The following is a 23,156-nucleotide window of genomic DNA, read 5'->3' on the forward strand; positions in this document are numbered from 1 at the left end:
GGTGCCATACGTTATTTTAGAGAAACCAGCCAGCCACGCAAAGCTGTGGGGTCAGGTTTCTTTGAGTTTCACCTAGTGACATAAGAACAAGGCCTGAGCATCTCACAGATATCATATATTCGTTATTCTGTCCCTTCAGGCAAGGAAGGAGGTCTGCGAACATAAACCTGCTTAGACAAAACACAAATTGTTTCCTTCCATTCAATGCACAATGCCACATAAAGTTTGCTCACACTGCAGGTTTGTGTAGGACAATAAAACCAAGCAGTGCTGTTAGAAGGAAGGAAAAAGTGTTGTGATGTTTTGGGATCTAATTCTTTCATTCACCATCAGCTTCTTGCATCAGTTTAAACCACTTGAATTTGACTGCGCGTCATCCAAAAATACACTGAAAGCTGCTCATCACTGTCCACGTCGAGTGAATTTTGGTTTACTAGGTAACCATCAAAGGTTCCCGCTTATTAAAAATGGACAAGTGTCAAATGCCTCTTCAACTGCAAATTTTAATTAAGCCGATTTACAAAAGGAATTCAGACATTGAGTCATTATCACTGTGCTGATGCAAATTCCCTAAATATCCCACACAGCCAGTATGGCCATCAAGTAGTGAATGAAAAGTGAGTTATGTTTATGTAAAGTCTTTATATTAATTTAAATACAGAAATAGATCAAAGATAATGATAAATGATAAAAACCCAGTATATTATTCCTAACACTGTCACTGGGCCATGTAGCTGATCACTTGGTAATGAAGGAAAATGAATTCTGTGTGAAAATATATTTAAAATATCATCTTCATGTCAGGGTGGTTGATGACACTGTGATAAAGACAGAAGGAAGACAGTACTTTTAGCCATATGGGGTAATCAAGGAAGTGGAGACAGCTGGGTCAAACTGGACACAGGTAGGACAATCAAGACAACAAGACAGGGAAGGATGAAAACTGAACCTAAACAGGAGGCAACAAACTACCAAAATATAATAGGAAGTAACTCAAAGGTTAACTACTACACAGAAACAAACTACACTGTACAAAAGGGCCACTGAGGAAACTCAGGCTCTATAAACAGTGACTAGGAGTCAAATACATGAACTAAGGGATCAGAATTCTAGTGTATAAATCAAAATCTCAAGTTATGAACAAGAACAATGAAACCAAACAAAATATCTAAAGTTCACCAAAATACAAAACCCAGAGAACACACACTAAACATGATATCAAAGGGCGCAGAGAGGTTAGAGTAACAAACACAAGGAACCACATTTAAATAACACAACAGTGAGCTGATTTCTAAAGTTACAAGAACAACACCTAAAATACTGAAACAATATCAGGTAAACAACAGGAAATCAAAACTTTAACCTAACATTAATCAGAAACTATGAATAAACCAAACTGAAAACACCAAAAAAGAAACAAAAAGACTAGAAACAGACTTGCTAAGCTAATTCTAGCTACATTGTTAGCAAGTTCCATCAAAGTTTCACAAATGCAAATCCCTACTAATTAGTGTTAAATAACCTTGTAACAACACACTTTATTTTTCAGGCAAATCCATCATTAATGATCTAAAAGTAACCAGCGGCACTTCAGTGACTTAAATCAGTAACAGTTGATCCCCGAGACAGCTAGTAGTTCTAAACCTGTTATCCAAAGCAGCACATTCCCAAGTCCTTCCTGTATCCAAATGGAGTTTGGGGTTCTAAAAAACACATCCCGTGAAAGGTTTTGTGAACATTTCTGTTGTAACAACCACAGGACTATAAAACAAGTACTGCATGAAGTCTTTTACCCTTTTTTTTAAACTTTAGAAGCCAGCTTCAAGCAAACATCAGAAGTGCTGCAGGTTTCTGGTTTATTTTTTAGCCTGGAGGTTGCCCATTTCTACTCAAATACAAGCAAATGAAGATGAACATCTCTGAAAGTACTGAGAGCAAAAGAAAAGCATGCAGTTGAGTGATAATTCCCAGTGTGTCTGTCACTGAAACTGAACCCTTTGAAGGTCAGCAGAGTTCATGTAAAAGTGACATAAGCAAGTAAACTATTTAATACTTGTTTTAAACAATCTTAAGTAAATAAAATTGTTTCCATAAGTATGCAGCCATAAATTTGTCACATATGTTCTTTTTTATAGTTCAGGGCTGACTAAGAATATTTTCTGTGGTGTTGTAACAAGGTTTATACACATTTTCTACAGGTACTTATTACATGTATGTGTGCACAGTTAATAGTAGCAACCTGTGGTATCTTTAACTGAAAAAATAGTCATCTAATAAATCATAAACAAATCAGCATGGGGTTGAATCCTCCAAAAATATGTATAGAAAAAAATATTTTCTCTTAGTCTTGTCAAAAAATCCTGAAGAAAAATCCAGGACGGGCTTTTAGTGTAACTCAGGTACTGCACAGAAGGCCTCACTGATATGTCGGCTTTTAGCACTCCAAAGTGTCAAAATGTCCCATTTTAGGTGACAAAGCATTATCACACATCTAATATCCAGCTACATGGGTGGGGGTGACTAAGAGCATCTTTTTGACTCGCAACGGGACACCCCTGCTACACACTTAAATATCCAGCACAGCCTCTACAGCTGCACAGCTATTCTGAGCTAAACCTGAGAACAATTCTCAGCAATGTCACGCGTTTAATTATTATTCCTTCAATAATGCATAATATCTACATATCCAGTGAATATTACTGAGCGTAAATTGTATATAGCTTCAATGGTGTGTTTAGCTGGAGGAAAATCACAAGTAAAAGATTTATTCCCATATTTTTGCCAGCCAGAAAGATTTTTTTTTTAATTTTCCTGACAAAAAACTTCAGTTCCTAAAAATATTTCTGTTTTTTCTGTTTCTACATAAACTTTACAGGAGAAGTAAACATGTTAACGGACTTCTATAAATTTTAGTTTTAAACTTTAGCGAATTTTACCTTTCATAACAACTTTACAGTGGTGAAAATTTTTATGACTCACCTGTTTAAAGGTTGCATTATCAGGTTATCATGGTCTCGTTGAATGACAGATGGATGGTGACACAGTTGGCTGTATGTGGTAGGTATCTGCTAAGTTTCACCTTAGCTAAATAGAGTTCATGAACTGGACCGTTGGACTGTGTCTGTACTGTTGGAGCCTTTTGGAGCATTTTTAATTCAATTAACTGACCAGTAACGTGACTTCTTTTGCACTTAATTGTACAAACAGGCCAATCCAAGAAGTCTGAGTTTCAGTATTGGTGAGTGAAATTCTAGGATTTTTTTATGGTTGTTATCTGATGCTCCCATACAGTCTATTGATGAAGTCAAGCTAGCTAGCCTTAGTTGATAATCATATTTAGATGATTAGGTTGGATGTTATTTTTAGTGCTAAAAGCCCAACATGGCAGAAGTCAAAACAATATCGAGAGTCCAAAACCAACATGTGACGAATGTTTCAACAAAGTGTCAAAGGAGGGAAGAACTTTTGGTTCTAGCCACATATGAACAGCATTGATTGATGTTCTTAGTCCCTAAAGGGTACAAGAATAAGACAGTGATGCACCCACAGCACACATTGTCATTTGGGAAGTGTAATTTCAGGATCAAATAGAATTATTCTGCATCGTAGGGCAGATGAATGAGATACCTACAGTGGCTAAAAAAATTTATATATTTTTTGTCTTAACAAGAAAGTAAAGCAAATGTTCATAACCATCATAGCAAGTGCACTTTCTTCGATCAGATTAGCCATGTTTACACAACATGCTGTCACTAAGGTATAAAAGCCACAGAGTGATGGTCCTGATGCAGACGTCATTGTGAGCTGGCAGTGGTTCAGGGCCCCTGAGTGTAAAAGCTGCTCCCTGTTCAGAGTGAAAAACCTGCTTTGTACTGAATCAAAAACCCCTGGCTGGTTCTGCTTTTCTCCTCTGGCTGCATATCTCAGTGACAGCGGTTCCAGGAGCCAGACCCTCACCACCAACCCTGAAACCCTCCCTCTCACTTCCCCCTGCTCATTTCTGTCCATTAGCAGTCCAGAGGGGGAGGTTTAGCTGAAAACAAACAACAACAAACAAAAGACCAAAGTGGGGCGAGAAGTGCAGCGGGGGGGTTGCAAAGGGAGAACTTCTGTGTGAAATAATTGCGAGGAACAATTTCAAACAGATGTCTGTTTGGACTTGGCCCTGGGCTCGTGTCCCCGTTAAATATAGTGATTTGATTGGAAAACAAGCAGTATGAGATGGGCTGGTGGCCAGCCGCACCATTCGGGGGCTCTCTAATGACCCCCGGGGGTCGAGGGGTCGTTGGAGTAAAAGCAGATCAGAGAGGATGTGGGGCCAGCGGCCAAGACAGGGCCCATAAATCTAGCCCATTCTCAGAGGAAGCTATCTTTTTTCACTTGGCCATCAGAATTAAAATACAATCACAATCGTCACATTGTGCTGCCTCCAGTGAGCAAAGGTTATAATTCAAAGGCAGCAGACAGAGTTGGGGGGCTGGGATGGGTGGTGGTGGACTTCTGGGAGAAAGGTCAACAGGGTGGTGTATTTTAGGCTGGATGAGAACCGTGGCTCAGGGGGCTGTGGGAAACTTCTTTATCCATATTTTAAAATCTGCGATTACTGACTTTGCTGAAAAAGCATGACATTACTCATAAAAGCAAGTGTGACAGTGCAGCCTGTAGCTCGCTCTTCCAAAGTTCACAAAAATGTTTATTCCAATCCTCTAAATCTGCTTTATGATCTCTGCAGTAAAGTATCGTGAATGGGATGTATTATTGCAGCATTTGTAAGGGGCAAAATCTCCGATAGCACATCCGACCTAGAGTTTTTCTTCCGATTTTCAGCCGGCTCAGCTTTTCACAGATGTGCTAATGTTGGGTGGACAGCTGTGCTTTATGGCAGAATGGCGCAAGACGATCGGGATCATTTTCACCCCCGCTGACCGCTGAAGGAACACACGTGCTTTTCAGTTCATCAGAAATGTTAAAAAAAATCATCAGGCTGCCAGAGAAAAGAGAGTGAGGGTGAACAGATTTCTTTCTCCTGCAACAAAGGCCTTAGTCAGTCGGGCCTGTGAGCTCAGATTAGTGTTACACAGCTCTAACACGCTCCCTGCAGGAGGAAGTCATTCATCAAAATCACTCTGACACAGGGCAAATATTGTGCAGCGTGCATGTTCGGTTTATATCGTGACTCAGTATTCTTCATGCCTCTTGCTACTTGTTCTAAATTCCTGTGTTTAGTTAAAGATCTTTAAAAAAAAACAAAAACCTACGCCTAAAGAGTTTGAAACCTTCTAAATGAACTGAAACGTTCGGTTCCTGGGTGAGCAACTAGACTCATGCTGCCACCTTCTGGTGAAAGTTTTCACTGATGGTTTTTCTTTGCAGCAGAATTGAAAAAAAAAAACAACCACAATGACTTTATGTATTTGTACTGACCTCTGTGATATCAGCTGAAGGTGAACTAGGACCAGTTGTGTTTGTGTAATACCAATATGGACTACAACATGGTGCAGGAACTAAATCGACACAGCATTATCATTGCAATAACAATGGGCAGCACGGTTGCACGGTGGTTAGCACTATTGCCTCACAGCAAGAAGGTCCTTAGTTCAATTCCACCATCAGGCCGGCGTCTTTCTGTGTGGAGTTTGAATGTTCTCCCTGTCTTTGTGGGGGTTTTCCACGGGTCCTATGGCTTCCTCCCACAGTCCAAAGGTTAATTGGAAACTAAATTGCCCATAGGTGTGAGTGCGAATGGTTGTCTGTGTATAGGTGTTAGCCCCACGACTGGCGACCTGTCCAGGGCGTACCCTGCCTCTCGCCTTAAGACAGCTGGGATAGGCAACCCTGAAAAAGGACATCAAGTGGAAGCCGATGGATGGAACATAGGTATGGCTAGAGAGAATTATCAAAGGTTTAAAGAACAGCAGAACAGGTTTGGCAACATTTCAACTCACACGCTTGTAAAACACTGCCTCCAGTGATGATAATTAGTCTTAAAATTTACAGAGGGTAATTGTAAATAGTACCGTTTAAATGTAAATCCTGTGTACATGACCATTTATAATAATGACTTTTTTTAATGAATAAAACATGGTAGTGTATCGTTTTCTGATAGTCATAAGATGAACCTTTTAATGCATTTTATAAATGGTATGATATCACTGGTTGGTGAGGTTGTGTCAGCGTTGCAGGTGCCGCATTGGCTTCGTTTTGCCTTTGACTGTACTGTGATGATATAAGGAAAGTGTTTCACAATTTCACTCATCAAACTCTGCTGCAGGTCTTAGGAATTACTAGTTTTGGATGATGGCAATATTTGGATAGTGGATTATGTGTACTAGCAACCATAATATTACAGTGTTATGTAGTATTATGATATTATTATGATATGAGCGTCTGGCTAAATTAACTTCAAAGTATTTTAAAATGTGTTCTTCACTTTTAGTTCTCTAATTCACATTGTGTGAAGCAGCAGAAACTCCTTTCTCTGGCAGGAGCATCGGGTTTCACTCACATGGCCACTTTGACCTTTTCACCTCCCGTATGCCTAAAGTTTCACTTTGGTATGAATGTCAACGAATTACAGTGACATGACTCATCTAAATGTAACATCTCAGGTTGCCAAGCTACGTCCAAGTGAAGCTGCTAAAAGATTTACAGCATGTGTTCTTCTGAATCTACGTCTATAGATAGCTCACACATCTAACTTGCTCCATAATATGTTAGAGAAAGGCTATACTTATCGCCAGAATGATGACCTTCTGACCCCCAGAAGTGACCTTCTAAAGATTGCTTTCAGCCATGTGGTGCAGGGGTACTTATACTTGGAGATATCGTCTGACTCATGTCAGAAAAACAGAAGAAATCAGGAAGAATAAGCCATCTGTGCATAAAGAAACAGTGGGTACTCTGTCTAAAGTATTAATATAATGCATTGGCGTTATGGTGAAGTTCATTTATAAATTCTACTTGAATTGTATTAAAATTTAAGTTAAAAAAACAAACGATAAAGGTCGAACTACAAACACGTTTACTAGCGCGACAGCCTAATTTTTCTTTTTGTTTATGTTTTTGTATATTTAACTAGTTTATATACCTCTAGGGTGCGAGCAGATCGACTGTTCAAATCAGTTTCGAACCTTGCTTAATTTGAGCTTTAACTTTAGCAGTTGCAGAGACACCAATCAAATCTTAAGCCAGATCCAAGATATTAAACTATTTTTTCTGTTCAGTTGTATTTTAGTTTTGTGGGGTTTTTTAAGTCCATTTCTGAGCTTATGTTGCAGCTCTGTGCTGAGTGGAGGGACAAACTAACAGTGAGTGGGCGAAGGAGAGGGTTTTTTTTACTCAAACAAATTCACACCAAATTCACAGTTTTCACTCAAAAGCCATCAATCACCCATCAGAATATAGAAAAAAATGGTAGCAATTATCCTCTTTAAGCCAGCATTCTCACACTCTTTGCTCTGGAGCCATCCAAGTGACAGGTATCCCACCTAGCTGCTGCATAGAGATCTATTATATTTACACTGATTGTCCAGTAAAGGCAGGGCAGCCCCCTTTTTTGAAATTTTCTTACCATGACGATATTTTTGAAACCATTAACGTGTAAAGCAAGTCCTTGGGATTCTTATGGTTCAAAAACCATTTAAAAATGAGTTACGGGCTCAGATTTAGAAACAGTTTATCAAGAGGTGCGCCGGGGCAAATTTAACAGGGATATAGAGTGACAGTGAGTGATGAGAGATGATATCACCGTGGCAACTGACAGCTGATTCAAATGTGGGCAATTATTTTCAGTCCGTGATTTTAAATCAGTTCAACTGGATCATTTGGATTAGCAGATTACATCTCAGGCCTGTTTCTGATTGGTGGATTTAATTTGAACAGGCATCTTATTAGAGTATGGACAATTAATATCAGGATTTTAATTAAATCACCTAAGGGCTCAGACAATTTGATCAACTGGACTTTTTTAAAACCACTTTAATGTGTTTTTACTGTCAGCATACAGTATGGAGGGGGACAGCCACAGAGATGTTCAACTAAAACCCAAAATACCATTATAAAAGCTACAAAATGATTTCAGCTGCAGACACTGTTCAGCTTGTAATTCAGAATTACTTCTCTCTCACACTGTTGGCTTTTCCTAATAAAACAAATGAGTTGCTGCCCCCTGGTGGTACGTTTTAGTTAAATTCTGCAAAAGCTCTACCTCTCTATATTAGTGTACTTAACTACTTATGTAGTTTGTAGACAAACATACACTGAATGTTAGCGTACTAACATTGTACCTATTAATATTAAAATGCCCTTTTAGCAAATTAAACTGTTTTCCATTGCAGGTTAATATCATCCAAAATCGAAGATGCATTAAAGGCCTTCACAGAAGAAATGCAGTGGTGATGTTCACTATCTTGTGTCAGATTTAGAAATGTAATCTCTTATTGATGTGTGTCACATGGTGAGCCACCTGCTGCTTAGCCATGAGTGTGAGAGAGACTAGATGTGTCTCTGGGGGCCATGAACTTATACTCACAAAGCCCAGAAAGTAGCACCCACATTCAGCGAGACTCCATACTTTACCTATCATCCTGACCCACAGGTATAATGATAGGTAACACCATGTGGAGCCCGTGTGTTCACAAGCCTGTGCAGGGCAGGGGGGAAGTAGATGGGAAGATAAAAGAGGGCAGCACTGCCCTGTTAACCATTCACTTTTTAACATATTAGCTGCCTGAATATATGCATTTTATTGTTTGCATGACAATAAACTGTAGTTATCCATTTTTAACTATATATCCTGCATTGTTTAATGTTTCATAAATACTATTTCTTCCTTTTTGGTCTGTCATCCAAAAAAAGCATAAAGCACCTCACACTTTAGGCTGTATGAGGAGCAGTCACAGGGTTATATAATGCAAATGCTTCTTAGAGCTTTTGCATATGACCTAAACTGATCCATTCAATTTCATTCCCCCCTAATTTGAACATAGTTATGCACTTCTTCATTTCTGGAGTCTACATATAACTATTAGAGTGCATGTGCAGTGCATTTTAAAGTAACCCTTACATAGTAATGTTGCAGTACATCTTTATTAGGTAGAAAAGGTATTGCAAAATTCAGTGCTAGATTTTACATGGAAACCAAAAAACAAATCATGTTGCAAAAACTGCAAAAGTAATATAAGACAATATGATAAAACGTCAAGTGTTGGAATTTTAAACGTTAGACAACTTCATATACAACTTAGTTGTATTAATCAAATAATCATTATGCAAAAAATTAGTAGTACAAAAGTACACAAATCAAATATAAATGTACTATAAAAATGATTTAACTATACTATTAAATCCATCATATATCACTTTCAGTCATATAACCTAAAACGCGCCAACCAGTAACAGTTACATTAATTTTCAAATATCACATATCAGTTATTAAAAAAGACTAACATTTGCAGTGACTTGTGAGCTACAGTGTAAATGTTGTTAAGACATTGCTCAAAGGTTTTGTATGACAAATGCCCCCACCCCTTGCAACAATAACAAAAATACAAACATCATTTATGTAAAGTACACAGGAAAACATAATCACATATAAGCCAAAGACGACAATTATGCAGATGTCCAGTGCAAACTCTGCCAGAAAAAGCTAGCGTGTCTCATCTCTGTCATGACCATGCATAATCATTTTTGTCCAATGTCAAATGCAACAGGTCCTCTCATGGAGAAACCTATGAAGAATGACACTTTTGACCCCTCTGCATGCCCACTAATCTGGCTCCGATACATTGGGGTGACTGGAAGACCAGTATCTGCCATTATGCAATCACTATGCACCTCCCCTGTGACCCTATAAAGGAGCTCCTCCACCTTCTTCTCCTTCCATATTGTGCCACTTCCCCACATGGAGGCAAACTGCTGTTGCCCATCCACGATGCACTTTTTGATCTCTCCAATGTGGACCAGTCGTTCATAACCAGGCTTCTTTCCCAGGAGGAAATGAATAACGGGACTCTTGCCATTGTACACTTCCTTCATCTCTGCATGATAAGAGGTTTTCATCTGTGAGATGTACCTTCTAAGTTCTCTGTATACCGGACGGTTTGGCTCTGGCCATAACAGCAGAACTGCAATGAAGTAGAGCGGCAAACTCTCACTCAGTGGGATTTGCCCACAAAGAACTTGGGGGAGAAGATTTACCATGGTTTCATATGGCTGTAACCGATGTGATCCCAGTTTAAGACGACTCAACACAACATTGACATAGATAAAGTTCACTTTCTCCTTTGGAGTTGGGTTACACTGCCAAATAAAGAGATACTGTCTAGCAATCTTTTCCAACTTTGCAGTTGAGGGTTCATTTGAGAGACAGCTCAGAATCCCAGAATAGGTGTCAGCCTTTTCCTCTTCCAGGAACTGTCTCGTCTGGTGTAGTTCCAACATAGTGTGCAAGGTTTTATTCTTCAAAAGAGATGCAGAATCTGTCTTACAGAAAACCTTTGCATAATTTCTGAAACATCTGAAAAGCTCATTTTGGGACATTTGCTCACGGCTATCTTTCATTCCAAATCTGGAGCCCAGATTTACATAAAAATTGTCAAGGAAGTCTATGTTCTTCTTCATCCTGTATTTAAGGTTGTAAAGTACATCCTCAAACTGTTTCAGAATGACATAGTAGGGTTTGTTTTTGGTGTGCCAACGATCCTTACTTTCTAGGTCGTAAAGTTTAAGATCTCCAGAAAGAACCTGGCTCATTATGTCATGACGAAGACCATCAGAAGAGAACACAGGGGTCTTTGCCAGCACATCAGTGACAAGCACACCAACCTGAATTTCTCCCAGGCAGCCAGAGGTGTTGAAAGTACAGTTGTCTGTTTTGATTTGTAATCGTTGGAGTGACTCCTTCTTTGCAAGGTTCTGTGTTTCCTGGAATGCTTCCAATGCTGACTGAGCCAGTTTCAGAAGTGTTTTCAGTTTCTCTGGACGGATGGATTCTTCCTTGCAGTCTGCAATGGCATTCTTGAGCTCATGCTTGATCACTTGTGCTGATGTATCTGCAATATAGGAGTTGTCTTTGTAAAGATCTTTTGCTTTTTTTGCCCAAAATTTTGCCTCTACAAAATCTTTCTTTCTTAGGTAATAGTACCGGGCGAGTAACTGGGAGACAATGGGATCTTTCTCATATCTCTTTGAGGCATTTTTTAACACCATCTCTTCCAGTCCAGGTGTTTCATGTGCAATGTCCTGAATGAGTGGAGAGAACTGTGATTCCTCTAATTCATGATATCGCTTGACCAAAATGTGGTGAACATCTTGCAGGAGCTTGCTTTTGCCTTGTGTGCTTTCATAAAACGTGTCTGTGTTCAGCAGAAGGTCAGCAATTTCAACTTTTTTCACATTGTGTGTTGCTTTAAGTTCCAACAAACACTGCTTTGCAATTCTTGAGTGAATCATTTTCACAGCTCTGAAGACTACCTTACCCTGAACTGAACAGCTGGTTATAAAAGTAGAAAATTTTCCAAAACCACATTCAACTTTGTTGGATCCACAAAACGGTTTTGGTTGAAGGTCAAGGAATTCCTCACACAGAGAGACTGATAGAGAGGCCCCGCGGCAGTAAACATCCAACAGAACTAAAACTGCAAGAAGCTGGGCATTTTTCTGATTCATATTGAAGCTCTTCAGTGTGTTGCGGACCACACTCTCAATGTATTCTGACTTAAAGTTCTTCTTCATGATCATGAAACCATAGAATGTTTCAGTGTTTTTGTAAGTTTTCTCTATTTCGACTAGTTTTTCCTCAAACTGTTTCTGTTCCCTCTCAGAGAGATTATTTCCAATGAATACAGTATCTGCAGTTTGCCCAGTCGTTTCAGAAGACTCTGATCTCATGCAGTTCAAGACAACCACCTGCGCAGACTTAGACTGAATTTTTTTCTCTTCGCATTCTTTTTCAATGAGCTGCTGCAAGTCAAATACTTTTTCCATATCATCAAAGTCATCTATCATCAGCAAAACAGGGACACTTGGCAGCTGCTCCTGATATTTATACATGAGAAGTTTGGTCACCTGACTGGCTACTTCAGCAAAGTCAGCATTGTTGTTCCTGAGGACAGCACAACGAAATGTGTTCCGGAGAGACCACAATATGTGCATGGCCAAAGTTGTCCCACCACATCCAGGTACATGCATGAGGTTAAACAACACACAGGCTTTTCTCAGAGAGGATAAATCAGGTATGATTGTATCCTTGATGTAGTCAAAGTGGTCTCGTTTGATAAACGGTGTGGATCCGGGCTGCTCCGAGAAATAAAAATTCCACCACGTCACCTTTCCACCCTTGTAGAAGTTCTCCTCTATCACATTTTTTTCCTCATTTCCTCCTTCACATTGGTTCACACAAAGGACATCTAAGGTACTCAGACTTCGCTCCACTTTCTTCTCAAATAGCACTTTGCTTCCCCCACCACACGGTAGGAAACGACTGGATCTGCGATTCTCTGACCAAAGGCTAAGGATAGTGCCATTGACTTCTGCAAAGCTGAGATCATGTATGCATCTACTTGAGATGTTGATTCCACATCGAGCCTCAATTAAGTCTCTCCAGGAGTTGAATGCTTTGTCATTGTCACATATGCAAAGGATCTGATCTGTGCCTCTGAGTTCCTGCCAGAATGTACTGAAAGTCTCCACAAGGGGGTCCATCTTCTCACTTACTCTTGACAAAATTAAAAAAATGACGAGGAACCTCTTGTTTGGAAGGACATCTTTGCGACACAAGAAGGAAATCACATCTCTGATGGAGGCTCCCTTGTCCATTAACCACTGGTCAATGTCTGAGGGCGACTCATGCTCAATGCCTCCATTGCAGAACACCCAGCTGGTGTTTTGCGTTAATTTCAACTTGTTCGCAATGTCTTCAACTCCTTCTGTGATTTTATATCGTGCCGGTGAATGAATATTTACTGGGCTCTGCTGGTCAAAATATTGCTCTAATCCCTCTTTAGCTGATTCTGGATCAAAGTCCAACACCGCTGTTGGGTTCAGATCTACAAGAAATTTTAGATAATCTAACTGGCTTGGGTATGATTTGTTAGTTATTATCACATACTGCTCAACATTTGATTTATCTAAAGACAGAGAGCCACCAGTGATCATGTGACTGAGTCTAGAGCCCTGAGTGCTGTTTTTTATCACACTGAGGTGCTTCTCTTCTGCCTTTTTCCGGAGTTCTAATTGCTGAGCCATACTTTCTAGAAACTGCTCGTACTCTCGCTTGTTTGGTTGCACAAGAAGATCTCTGCTGCTACCACCATCACGGATAAAGAAACATTTTGATGGTTCTGATTCAGTTTCTTTCATTTTGCCTTTTTTCTTGCCCTTTTTTATGGTGTTTGTGTGGTAGCCGTTTTCTTTACAGATCGTAGTCTCTGGAACAACGTCGACTTCTATGACACATTTGTCAGATAATGTCGTGTTCTTGTTGAGAACTTCAACAAATCGTGGAGGTTTGATGCATGTCTGAGCAGCTTGTTTATGTTTATATTCAAAATACCTATCAATGGCAGATTTTAGTTCATTTGCAAAAGCCTCTCTGTCCTCAACAACCACTCCCAACACTTGACCGTGGGTGAACTCCGGTTTGTCTCCTATTCCAAAATGTATGGTGCCGTTGGTGCGGCTGTTCATGCAGGCAGCTGCAAAGCGAATGACCTCAGATGTGAACTTCTTCATTTTAGTTTCTTCTGTTGTGCTGGTGAAAGCTTTGTACTCATGGCAGGGTTCAATCAAATCTGAGGCACCTGATTCTGTAACATCAAGAATGCTGCTTTCCGTGTATCTGAATGTATCGTGGTATCTACAAAATGGATACGGCTTGCACGGTTTCCCAGGCTGGTTTCTAGAACCTACTGGCTCTTCTTTTTTAAATTTCACAACTTCATCTCTGGCACGAATGAGAAGTTTAGCCGGTCCAAAAGTCACACCAATTTTGGTTAAGTCAGTTGTATCTAAAAGCAGAAGACTTTCACCATTGATGTCTTCATTAAACAATATTTCAGCAACTTTGTCATCCACGCGATCCAATTGGAGAACCCATTGCCTCACTTGATGTTTACTCCAATCTTGTATGTCTGATGACAGATCATCTTCCTGGCACTGAAATATAAAGTCCAGTTAACATTCCTAATTTCTAAATTAATTATTAGACACTTCAATATTTAGTGAATATGTCTAGTATTATGTGGAACAGTTTAAAACATGAACCTATGTTTTAATTTATAAAAGCTCACTTCTTAATATTTGTTTTATTGAAGCATTTTTCAATTTTTACTTACCTTCATTTCACCTTGATCTGCCATGACAGTACTGCTTCCTCTTTCACAAATATAGATTAGTGATGCTACAAAATAATTTAAATAGAAATATTAGCAATAGAGGAAAAGTAACTGTATTGATTGTAACTCAAATTAAGCAAGTTCAGCCTCACCTTAATTTTTCCTGATCATCAATGATGGCTGGTCAACTTTTCACACATATTGGTAATGCTGCAAAAAAGTAGAAGTATTATAAACACATGGCTGAGGCAGTTTAGGAGTAACAAGGGAGGGATTTAAGAACCAACGAGACTAATTTATTTAGTTTCAGGGGGAATATGTATGACATTGTTAATCTCAATAATCGTTAAGATGTGCTTTGCTATACAGGATTTCAGTATATATACAGTTTTTGGTCTCCTTTATTTCTGTGGTCTCGATAGGTGCCAAGTATTGATTACAGGGTGGGCTGTTTAGCAATTGGTTACCCAGCAACCACACAATTGGAATTCATGTAGTATATGACTTAGCATTGTCTTCATGAAATAAGTAAGAACTTGAAAAAGATGTAATCTGGATGGCAGCATATATTGCTGAAAACCTATAAGTTACCATAAGTTGGCACCTGTGAAACTAAAAACTGGAAAAACAGTATAGTGCTAAACAAATATTTTGAATAAAATTTGTATAATTTGACTGTCTTTTGAAAGAACATCCCAGAGAAGGTGAGCGTTTTTAAAGTAAATATGGGGAATTCATCATTCTATGAAACTGGGCAATTATTTCAACAATTTAATAAATGAAAGATTCAGAGACTCTAGAGAGGTTTCTGCACACAGGAGCCAGGACGCAGAGCTTAGATCTTGATAGGGTTCAGGCCTGTACTGCATTAGAAACAGACCTGTGTTGGAGATCACTGCATGACCTTACAAACACTTCTGAAAAGTGTCGGCAGTTAACACAGCTCTTTGTTGCATTCACACATGCAAGGAACAAACAGAGAAGCAAGATACAGAAACACTGCTTCCTTCCTTAAAACCAGGAAGCAGCCTGTGGTCTCACCACTTATCCTCAGTTCAGTTCAGTTCTTTTTTATTTCAAAGAGGATGTTTAGTTACATCGAGACAGCAGCCTCGATAATACGTATAATAATACAGGATTATAAATTAATGTGCTTGGTATAGGTAAGTTGTACGTGTGAGAAGGCCCCATTGACGCTGAACTCTGTGTTGAAGTGAAGGTGGTGAAGGCAGAGGAAACGGAGGTTCACTGATCTCAAAGTGAGGAGTAATGATCAGTTTTAAAGAAAAGTTGAATTTTCATGTGCAGCTGGCTTATTGGCAGAAGGCTCTGCTCTTTGGCTCAGGTGCACTATGTGGCATATTACATAGTAAGATGTTTTGAGTCAGTTGTATGGTGCAGTGTGTGCTTGCATGAGAAGCCTCTGTGGAACTGTGTACTGACTGAATTAAAGCAAAGTACATATGTCAAGCCCTTGACATGATCCTGTTTTCCAGTGTGGTCCTTGGTGAAATATATTCTAATGATACAAAATTAAGAAAAACCATTTACATACATTATTAGGATTAAGAAAGCTGCCTGAATTTTTTGTAGTAACCCCGTTGCAATACAATAATCAGTTTTGGAGTCGAATTTGTAGCATGATTTAGTGTCAGTGAAACAGAAATCTGAATTTATTATGTTCAGGACAATTATTACAACTACAATAACAGTAGTTTTGCTACTAAGTTAAATTATTTTTTCATAAATTTTATTTTTGCATTTAAATTAAACATAACATGATTATACGAAATCAACCAAGAACAGCTATTGTTTTTAACATTTGTGAAATTATAAGCATGAAAGGAAAAAAAGAAAGGAAAAAAGAAGAAAAGGAAAAGGAAGGAAAAAAAAGAAAAAACGGAAAAAAAAACAAACAAATAAAATAATTCACGCGGAGTGTGAGGCATGAATTATGATCAGTTATTTTTTTTAAGAATTCTAGAAATGGTTGCCAAATCATACAAAAACTCGCCAGTTTCCCCTCTCTATCAAATCTTATCTGCTCTACCCTGGCCACAGACACCATCTCATTAAGCCACCTGTTAAAACACGGGGCCGAAGAAGACCGCCACTGTAAAAGAATAAGTTTCTTTGCAGCCAGCATACCCATTGTAATTAAGCTCAATTATTTTAAACATATCTGTTTTCTCTGTATGGAAGAGGATTAGGGCCACTGGAAATCACAAAGAAAAAAATATGTGGTGGAATTTTCAGGTTATAAAGTCTGCAACACGGTCAGCTGTGGTCAAGGCATTTAAATTACTGTAAGCAGGAGAGCTAACACAAATCAAACATCACAGTTCTAAAGTCATGAGAGCTCTGAAACAGAAGTAGTGCTCCCACTTCTTTATCCATTACAAGGAAGAGGGAAAAAGTCACAAACTTATCACACCACACATCACGAGGCTCGTTGTTTTGTGCCCTTGGCGTTATTAGCACCTGCAAAGGGAGTTGTCTTCTCCAACTACTGAGGCTGAAATAAGTTAATATAGTTTTAGAAACTTACACTGAACAGTCTATTACAGTGTTAAAACTAGGCATATGCATAAGCTACTTAAACACTTTAAATGAGAATAATAGAAATTTTCTATTACAATTCCAAATTACTCCCCACATTTTTTAATGGTTCTAATCCTCTTCCGTACTTCTGATTCAGAAGCACACCAGTGGTTTCAGTGGTGTGCTCTACAATGCCAGCTAGAGGTTAGAATAAAACCAGGAAGTAGCTTTAGTGTTTAATGTTTTTGTTCAATCCACAAATCCAAAAGACTTAAGGCAACAGAACCAACAGAATCATTCAAAAACTGGTTAATTGCTTTCTGGTTAAGTCTTTTTAGATGTGATACAGTAGGTATTAAGTGGAGACAGGAAGATATGTAATGTAAGGTAATATAAGTAAGCGAAGTGTCATCATAGAAAGGCAAACCCTGTAAAGTAAAACGAAGAACCACAAAAAATAACTGGTTGCATCCTTACTACGCATTTACTATTTTTCCATTTATCTTTATAACAATGAAGGCTCAAAACAAATACTGACCAAAACTCACTCACATTTCATTCAGTCCGCTCTTCAGTCCTCTCGGTTTAAAGCTGAGCTCCGTAGCCAGGTTAATGTAGCGGTTTTGGAGAGCAATAAAACAAAGAGGCTTCTCCCCCTTGTTTGCGGAGGATACAGATGAGAGAAGACTGAGGAAGAAGACTTCAGCTGGGCGGGTCATTCTCAGGAATTGAAACCTAACCAAAACTGTCCGTGTGTTTCGATTATTCTTTCCGAAACGATACTTGTTGCGAGATGGGTGACTTCCTCCGTGATTTGTCAGCATTGAATCATGTTCTTTTCGTCGTCTTGATTAATTGTGAAACGATATTGTAAATCCTTTGATCCCGGAAACCCTCCCAAATGAGTCAGTGCGTCAGTCCATGAGGTCCTTGAAATGTTCCACTGGGAGTGGAAAAGTGGAAAGATTCAGTTCCAGGGTTGAAAGAGCGCCCTCCTTCTCAACTGAATAGTTAAACTGAATTTTAAAACACATGTATAATATCTAAGAGCTGAAATTTAACTGAGCTGGGAAAAAATTTGTGAAAAATTAAAAACTGAGGGATTAAAAGCATCCTCCTACTGCGCATCACTGCATCTATCTCCGCCGTGGCTCCCAGCAGCGGGTGCCACAGCTGAACGTGAAGCAACAGCGAGGTACTAAAAGTTGCGGTTCCACTTATGTCCCCTTGAGGCTCCAAAGTCCCCATAGATGTCCACGTTGAGACTTTGGACCTATTTTCTACCGTCATTGCTTTGGAGTAGCGAAACACACCCCACCTATCATTTGCTGGATGTTAAGAGATCTGAATTTAAAAACGACTGTTAAATCGCAGTTTTTTTTTTTAACTGGAAGGACTCAATGGGGTATGGCCCTTATTCATATAAAATATATAGTGCTAATGCAACAGCACTTTTCTGTTCATCTTTGACTAACACATGTACATTTGTAGTATAAAATCACCCTGTGTGTTCTCAACAGTGGAAACAAAATCAAAGTATATAACCGAGTAAGTAGAATAACACTTCACGTTTTCTTCAGTTAAATGATCACAGCTGGGCCAAGTGCAATCACCCTGATCACTGATGACTTTTAAATGACTTCTTATGAGACAATCTACAAAAGAAAGCAATCTGTCCCTTCCATTCAGCCAGTGTTTGCACTGCAAACCATTTCCATAAGAAGGGTTTTTTGTTTGTATCTTTTTGTTTATTAAGCTGCTTAACACCAAACTATGAAGCATTCAAGCATAGCAACATGAATCTGTGTTTCTCCACTTTGATGGAAGATTGCAAACGCAGCTCTCGCCCAAATTATATGAGGACCTAATGGCCTGGAATATTGAACCCAAAAGGACATAATCCATAATTCTGGATGGTCCATCACCCATTGTCAAACAAGGGTGAAGATCTGGTTTACTGTTTTGTGGCCAATTCACATTACTCCTGAATCCAGGGATCAGCAGGGTGCCAGAGCCTTCTCGCCACCACAGTGGAATATATTTTCCTGGTGAACGTCTGCAAGGGAAATGATTATGGTGGGGCAAGTTCACCACATATAGCACTGTGGGGAACCAGTGGTTCAAACATTTCATTAATGAGAAAAAATTGATGTGTATTATTAAGGCCAAAAGCAGTAGGTATAGTATTTCACTAAATGCAAAATGTACAGATTATTTACCACCGACATCGACTGAAATAGCAGGAATTAAAACATGAAAGTTACTCAATAATACAATAACGTCTAGTGACCTCCTATATTGATTAATGTAGGTAAAGAAGGTAATGATAAATACTACAGAGAGCACGGAGGTGAAATGACAGTAAATATTCAGACTGCAGAAGAAACATTAACAGCAGTTGTAGAGCGTACACCATGGTCGAAGAAGAGTTGTTATACGGAAGCAGGAGAATTGCGTATTTGGACAGTTGGAAAAGCACCACTTCATAGAAATGTTGATTTATTGATCAAATGCAGTAGCTTGGAAAACTGTAAGATCCATACTGCACATATTAGAAACAATTTTTCACAGATATAGGTAGGGAAAATCATCTGGACCTTCAAATATCAGGGGCTTAGCCCAGACATGAAGTCTTCTGAATTTCTACTCCATAACAGCACTTTTCCAAAGTTATTTACTAGGGCTGGGTCATATTATACCGTTCACGGTAATACCGGTATAATGTTGGGCAACGATAGGAAAATGAAATATCGCGATAGAATATGAGTAAAACGCGCATGCGCAGTGCCTTTGTTTTCATACGCACATGGCCGATTGTTGAGTGAATCAGATGAACTAGAATTGGTTTGTAAAAATGGTGCAACTTCAGTGATGTGGAACTGGTTTGGTGTTTGTCCGTCAGATACACGACAAAGCACATTTTTTTGCAGAACATGCAAGCGGCCGTTGTTATTGTCGTATTTGTCGGACTAAGAGGCTCTTAAATCTGGGAGTAATCTGGGTCCTAAACTCTGTATGCTTCAGGTCAAACAACACTGCAGCATCACTGAGAGTTAAAAACTGTCTAAATTCTGTCATCTTTAATTAAACGATCAGCATTGCTGCTTTACCAGGTGTAACTATGAAGTTTAACTTCCAGACATCCATGAAAACAAAATTTATTACATTTAACGGAGTTAGAAGTTAGCAGGGAGCTAGCGGAAGTTAGCTCGCTAGTTTCGCTAGTTACCTAAGCATGATATTGCATGTTCTGACAGAGATTTCTGAAAAAAATCAAACGTACAGCTCTGCTATCACTTCCAACATAAATGAAGACAGGAAACGTTTGTAGGGTTACTGAAGTTGGGCTAGCTGCTATATAATGATGTGCTATGTGATCGCTAGCGACACAGCTACGTTAGCATAACATAAACACAGTGAAGCTGGAGGACGAACACTAACACTTTTCCACTTATAAAAGTTAACGTTAAAGTTCCTGATAGTTAGAGACAAATGCAATCGCATGGCAGGATGCTGTAAACGGACCAAACTTCAGTCAGGAGAACAACTGAGATAATCCATCCACAATACGAGGTTAGTCATTAATATACTGCAACAACATGCAGCTGCCAGAGAATTCAACATTAATGAATCAATGGTACAGAAGTGAAGGAAGCAAGAAGAATGAGTTTAATAAAGTTTGATTTATCTGACTGCTTTGTTTCGCTTAATGTGCCTTATAATCCCGTGCACCTTATGGTCAGAAAAATACGTACTGCACACTGCAGTTTAATGTTGCAAAGCACCTCTTTTTAACTTCAGTGGATATTATACATGGTTATGCTCAGGATATGTCAGCCCATTTCTACTGGAAATGCCTTTTGGTTAAACTTTAAGCAAGGAATTTGCATTTGCACTGTTAAATTTTTATAAAGCTTTAATGTACATAAAAACCAGCTTCTTGTTTAAGTGAAAATAAATGGAAGGTTGTCTTTTTGCGCTAGTAATGTTGTGGAGTTGTATTTTGTCTCGCATCAATTATATCGTCAGTTATATCGTTATCGCAAATTTTCAAATATATATCGTGATAAATATTTTTGGCCATATCACCCTGCTCTATTATTTACTATATTTCGTAATTCAATCTAAACACCATTTTCATACTGGGTTCCAGCTGTGGCAGGAAAATATAGCTGTTATGTAGTTGGGTTTTTTTTTATGAGAATGAAAAGAAGAATTTGGCAGTTGAAAAGGGGAAGATATTTACAGGTGTTGGCCTTAATCTCTCATGTATGTAGAAGTAGTAGCAAACTATAAATGTGTTTTATTCAATAGATGTCTGTTATGTGCTTAGTCTAATGAGGGTTGAGTGTCCTGTGTTAATAAAGTGCATAGTAAAAAGACAAAGACATACAAATGCAGCTTGTGCTGTTTTCATGTGCTTAAAATTAAGACCAATTTTATTGCATCTGTATTTTTATATTCTTACACTGTAGAGAAAACCAAGCACAGAAAGACGATCTATTCCTGACAATCTATTCCCTGAAACACCAACCTACCTCAAGACTTACACACAGTGTGCACTCTGCTTTTCTAAAGGTTGAGAAAGACAAGGAGTATCTCTCAATCAGGGAATCGAACCTTGGTCTTGTGCAAAAGAGGCAGGGACACTCAATACTGTAACCGTGGGAAAAAGAGAAAAGTGCAGTAACCATGTTAACCAGGAGACAAAATGAAACACTTTCTCTGTTTCATCTTTTGGATACTTCAAGATTTACATACAAGCTTCTGTGTGTAAAATTTGACTGGGAACACTGCCACATTGTGGCCAGATAGGGTGTTACATATGTACTGAAAAGAATTACCACTGGTAACTGCAAAAATCAGAAGGAAAAAATGATCCTCCTCCAGTGAAGTTAAACTTATGTTTACATACTTTTTCAGCATACAGAGACATAGTGAGTCACATCCTTTTAAGGTTGTTTAGCAGGAGTGCTGGCAGCGCAAAACTCACTTTATGGATTTTGGGTCGGGTGTCCAAGGTAAAGGTAAAACAGGTAAAACTTCTAGGTTTAATATGCTCTATAGTGCAACAGTCCTGTGAATGTTATGTCATCATCTGAATCAAAATGACCAAAAAGAAAAGTCTGATCAAACACCTGTTTGTTACACGGTGCAGAGCTACATGGAGAAGCAGTTTCCAGATAAGGTAAAATTATTTACAGGTTCTTTATGGTTCAAAGGATTCATGGTCTGTCTGTGGGCTTTATCCCCAAGCTTGAAGTAACTATTAAAAAGAAAACATAATTTATCACCGAATCCAGCAGATCTTGTGGCCACAGTATTAGGTCCACAATTAGTGGAAGAAAACATGTTTTTTAGGGTATAACTTATAGCAGCTCCTGTATTCACAACTGAGCCTCCAGTTAGCATCAGCTGAGGCAGTTTGTCTATAACTTTTTGTCTGGTGTGGTAGGTGTTCAAGTAAAATTCTACTTTTGGATGGTCAGCAAACTGCACGAGACATGTCCATGCAGGTGGTTGATAACACTGATCATGAATTCTCTCACGCAGGGCAAGTTACTACTGCCAATACTGTTTGAGCAATCCACCAGCAAGACAATGTCTCTGAGCACTATTCTTGGCTGCGCTGTGGTTACCTCCAACACCAAGGAAAAGCACAAGAACTCATTAATTGCTTTCTGCAATTATAATCATAAACTCCAAAGTGCCTACAAATGAAACCTTTTAAAAACATCTCTCGCATCACCAGCACAACCTGGTGTTTAGTGTTCATTTCAACTTCATGTTTCATTTGGTGCGAGAACAGGATTTTAGTGGTTTTCATTAATTTAGAAGCGTCTGAATGAGATGTATTTCCACCCATTTATTCATGCTTTTCTTTATGTACTGCATGAATTAAACATCACTGTGATGTGAAGTTTAAGTTATGTATATCGAATATAAGAGACAAAGAGCAGTTCCTGGCATTATGGGGCTAAATAAGACAGAGCATGAAGAATTTTCGGTGGTTTTCTAAGTAGTAGTCGGAAGTCCTTCGTCATGAACACAATGCATCAACACAAAAACCCACAGACTCAAAAACAGTTTCTTCCCCAAAGCGATAACCACCCTGAACTCACACATGCACAGATAACACAACCCCCCCCCACTTCCTCTATGGACCACCACTGTGCAATACCAATTCTATGTGCAATAACTCAACTGTATATACATAACACTATTTATTACATATTACTTACGTCTTGTATATTGTACATTTTACGTCTTGTATATTGTACA

At 38.8% G+C, this 23,156-nt stretch overlaps 1 protein-coding gene across 2 annotated transcripts; it reads right to left on the reverse strand.

The window, feature by feature from the left end:
* Window positions 1-9,068: 9,068 nt before the first annotated feature.
* Window positions 9,069-18,052, reverse strand: LOC308409590 (sterile alpha motif domain-containing protein 9). 2 transcript variants are annotated; one of them, XM_080902439.1, is made up of 4 exons: window positions 17,427-18,052; window positions 14,486-14,543; window positions 14,334-14,398; window positions 9,069-14,154 (listed from the first exon to the last, which is right to left on the reverse strand). In XM_080902439.1, exons 3-4 carry the CDS (start codon window positions 14,355-14,357, stop codon window positions 9,682-9,684), a joined length of 4,497 nt encoding a protein of 1,498 aa, XP_080758565.1. In that variant the 5' UTR covers window positions 14,358-14,398; window positions 14,486-14,543; window positions 17,427-18,052; the 3' UTR covers window positions 9,069-9,681. The 2 variants fall into 2 exon arrangements, with proteins under 2 accessions (XP_080758565.1, XP_080758566.1); XM_080902440.1 differs by having other exon boundaries at window positions 17,413-18,052.
* Window positions 18,053-23,156: the final 5,104 nt, after the last annotated feature.

The sequence above is a fragment of the Rhamphochromis sp. 'chilingali' genome (genome assembly GCF_963969265.1).
Source record: "Rhamphochromis sp. 'chilingali' genome assembly, chromosome: 14".
In the NCBI taxonomy this organism is placed as follows: domain Eukaryota; kingdom Metazoa; phylum Chordata; class Actinopteri; order Cichliformes; family Cichlidae; genus Rhamphochromis; species Rhamphochromis sp. 'chilingali'.

Bases quoted from the DNA above. Each gene is read 5' to 3' on its own strand.
- LOC308409590 (XM_080902439.1), bottom strand. From the start codon at position 14,357: ATGGCAGATCAAGGTGAAATGAAG. The intron at 14,155-14,333 runs GTAAGTAAAAAT...TTTATATTTCAG, and splicing joins CAGATCAAGGTGAAATGAAG to TGCCAGGAAGATGATCTGTC.